Source organism: Lynx rufus, unplaced genomic scaffold (assembly GCF_022079265.1).
Source record: "Lynx rufus isolate CCGP_SWC_20201006 ecotype Redwood Valley unplaced genomic scaffold, mLynRuf1.p SCAF_9, whole genome shotgun sequence".
Taxonomy (NCBI): domain Eukaryota; kingdom Metazoa; phylum Chordata; class Mammalia; order Carnivora; family Felidae; genus Lynx; species Lynx rufus.
The window spans coordinates 103,401,615-103,405,488 of NW_025814897.1; the positions used below are offsets into that span (position 1 = coordinate 103,401,615).

General features: G+C 38.4%; 1 protein-coding gene across 1 annotated transcript; it reads right to left on the reverse strand.

Moving 5' to 3' along the window:
* Positions 1–2,185: 2,185 nt before the first annotated feature.
* On the reverse strand, positions 2,186–3,150 carry LOC124505512 (olfactory receptor 5B3-like). Its single transcript, XM_047071477.1, has one exon. The coding sequence runs from the start codon at positions 3,128–3,130 to the stop codon at positions 2,186–2,188; it is 945 nt and encodes a 314-aa protein (XP_046927433.1). The 5' UTR covers positions 3,131–3,150.
* Between the last annotated feature and the right edge of the window lie 724 nt (positions 3,151–3,874).

Consider the following 3,874-nt stretch of genomic DNA (forward strand, 5'->3'; position numbering starts at 1 on the left):
TGGTCCCACATGATATCACTGTAGAGGGACTGGACTGTGTGCAGAGCCCCTTTGGTCATTAATTTGCAATTAGGTATAATCTAACTTAATATGTGCAATACTAGAATGTAGAAAATGAAAAATGCCAATGAAAAGAATCAAGTAAAGGCTATACGGGAGGAGAGGAAGATCATGTTCATGGGTTAGGAGACTTTAATATGCCAATTTCCTCATGCTGATTTACAGGTTCAACTTAATCTCAATCAAAATGTGAGGAAGAATTTTGGAAACATTAGTAAGCTGATTGAAAAATTTATAGAAAGAGGTAAATCTACTAGAATACTTAAAGTAGTATTTAAAAAGAATAAAGTTGTGGGGCGCCTGGGTGGCGCAGTCGGTTAAGCGTCCGACTTCAGCCAGGTCACGATCTCGCGGTCTGTGAGTTCGAGCCCCGCGTCGGGCTCTGGGCTGATGGCTCAGAGCCTGGAGCCTGTTTCCGATTCTGTGTCTCCCTCTCTCTCTGCCCCTCCCCCGTTCATGCTCTGTCTCTCTCTGTCCCAAAAATAAATAAACGTTGAAAAAAAAAAAAAAAGAATAAAGTTGAAATATACTCCTTACCTGATTTCATGACTTACTCTAAAGCTCTATTAATTGAGAAAGTATATATACTTTGTGTGATTTAGTAGGTAGAATTAATTTCATGAATTCTTTGCCATTTCATGAGATAATTTTAATTTAAAAGATGTTATATATTATCCATCTGGCAATATAGTTTTGAAAACATGACTTTTTCCAAAAGTGGGGAATATAAGTAGTGAGTGAGAAAATAGAAGAAAAACTAGTTATGTCTTATAAAATGTTCTAAAATTCTTTTCTAAAGAATTATATAATAGGTAATGAGCCATATTATCAAATATATCAACTGTTGGGCTCAGAGTTTAATTAATTGATTGAGTAATTTAACAAATGTTTACTGAGAAATTAGTGTGAAACAGGCTGTATGTTGAGGATGAAGTTGTTAGTAGTGAAGACAAAGGTACCTTTCTTAGGCAGTGTACATTCTAGAAAGGTAAGTGAATAAAAAAGGCACAAATAAATAGAAATAGCTGAGTACTGATTAGAACTATGATGGATTAAGTAAGTTGGGAAAAGTGTCCATAGGGGTGGGGTGACTATGGTACATTAAAATTTAAGGAAAGACCTGAGGGAAGTGAGGGAGCTTTCTGAGCATTGGCGACAGCATGTACAAAGGCCCTGAGGCAGGAATGAGTTTGGATTGTCCGGGGACAGTAGGGAGCTCAGTGTGAGGGAGGAGGACGGAGGAAGTAGGAAAGCAGCAGGACATGACGTAGCTCATAGGAAACTAAAGTATCCCTGTGTGAGAGACACGAGCCATTTCATAGTATTTCCAGAGAGAAAAATAGCTAACATTATCACTACTCAGTGCATGTATCTTACACAGTTGGGGTTCTTACAGAAAAATTGAGAAACTGCTCTATTATCATTCGATCCCCTTTTCTGGTACTCTGGTCTTCTTGCATTTGAAAGTTTCATGTCACCATACTTCTTCTACCAAACGACTTTCTGAAGACATAAAGATGAACTCCTTCAAGATTTTACAGATATATAGCTCTGAAAAAAAAATGTTCCAACAAAAAAGCACATACTTTTATTAAAAAATCCATGTCATGGTTTTCTTCATTTTGGACTCTTAGAATTGTTTTTTTAAACTAGAAAAAAAAATTAAAAATGCTGAACATTAATTTATACTCTGATCTACAGTTATTTTGACTTTCTTATTAAAAACTAGCCATACTCCAGCTACCTCTTTTAACAAATTTCCCCTCTTGAGTGTATGTGCACATAGAGGACCTTTGCATGCACTTCCCTTCATGGGTTTGAGCTGCGTTTTACACACACACTTGCATTGGCGTGTGGTGGAAAAAATGTGAACAGGTGAATAAATCACATATAATTAAGGTTCATGACAAGAGTGCTCTAAACACTTTAAGGTCTTCCTGGCTATTCTCATCCAGATATTACACAACTGGATTATCCTCTTTTTTATCTTCTTTTTAAGTGAGAGACTTTTGAAGAGGAAAGTATCACAGCAGTAATTTAAGTGCAATGTGGGCTGTAAACTGCAAGTTAATTCAGGGAGAAGATCTGACAGGAAAGAAGGCAGGTCACTGTGGATTCTACAACCCTAGGAGGTGAAGCTTAGAGACAGGTTTGCCTTCTCAACAACCTTCTTGAAAGCATTCTTGACCTCTTTGTTCCTCAGGCTATACACCGCAGGATTTAGCATGGGAATGACCATAGTATAGAACACAGACACAATTTTGTCCGTGTCCATGGAATGGCTGGAGGTTGGCTGGGAGTACATAAACATGACTGTCCCATAGAAGATGGAGACTGCAGTGAGGTGAGAAGCACAAGTGGATATAGCTTTCAGGTATCCCTCTATTGAGGGCATTTTCAAGATGGTGATAAATATGAACAGGTAGGAAATCAAAATAACCAAAAGACCAAAAAAGATGTGGAAGCTTGCTACCAAAACAAGAACCAGCTCACTGACATGTCTATCAGAACAAGAGAGAGAGACAACTGCAGGAATATCACAGAAAAAGTGATGGATCACATTGGACTTACAGAAGGAGAGGTGGAATGTGTTTCCAACATCCACAGAAGCATTCAGAAAACCAAAAACATAGGAGCCTATAGCCAAACGAGCACACACACCTGTCGTCATGGTGGTGGTGTAATGGAGGGGTTTGCACACCGCTGCATAGCGGTCATAGGCCATTGAGGCCAAGAGGTAACTCTCCACCGTGGCAAAGGCTGCAAAAAAGAACATCTGAGCAGCACACGCATTGTAGGAGATGACCTTGTCTCTTATAAGTAATCCAGCCAGGACCTTGGGAGTGACAGCTGTAGAGTAACCAAAGTCCACCAGAGACAGGTTACTGAGGAAAAAGTACATGGGAGTGTGGAGACGGGAGTCCAAGAGAATCAGCGCCATCATCCCCAGGTTTCCAACCACATTGATGAGGTAGATGAGGGTGAACATGATAAAGAGGGGGGCCAGCAGTTCTGGGTCACTGGTTAGTCCCAGCAAGATGAATTCAGTCACTTCTGTGTTGTTCTTCATGGTGTTCTTTGGGAATCGCAAGATGCCCTGTAGTGATAAGAAATAAAGAAACAAAGTCATAAACAAATGAGAGATTGAAATGAAATTCATTCCATATTGTTTGTGTATACACACACATATGTACACAATATTTCATTATAGCAATAATTTTTACTCACAGGTTTCTCCAGATTTAAAGTATGGACTAGACAATAAAAGTTAAGGCACAAATTATCTGTAGAGTTTGACATTGTTAAAACTGAAAGATATCCATGAATTATTTTCCAACTTTTCAATTCTGTGAATTTGTAAACAGTGGTGTAGAAAATGTAATTTCTTGATTATGATGAATCATCTTGAATGAATCTATATATCAATTCAGTTTTTCTCAGCCTAGCAAATGCTTATATCTATGGTCCTTATGTGCCGGAAAAAGCTCTAGACACTTTGTATGAATATTCAGTTATTATTCTCAACAAATCTATGAGATTGATTACTTGTTACCCCCATTTAACGTGTGAAGCACAGAGCTTGAGTAATGTATATTTAAGTTTACAAAATTATTATCTCCAAAGCCAAACTTAGTGCTCGGGTGGAGTGATTCCCAAGTCCACTGGTCTCACCTGAATTTAAATCACATTGAATTTAACTTAATTCATGATCAGTCTTTCTCCCATGTCATAAACTCAGTGTTTGGGGTTTCACAGTGACGTAACCAAGAGATACGTCCATGGTGCATGTGTTATAATCACTGTAGCAGTAGGG

Bases quoted from the DNA above. Each gene is read 5' to 3' on its own strand.
- LOC124505512 (XM_047071477.1), bottom strand. From the start codon at position 3,130: ATGAAGAACAACACAGAAGTGACTGAATTCATCTTGCTGGGACTAACC.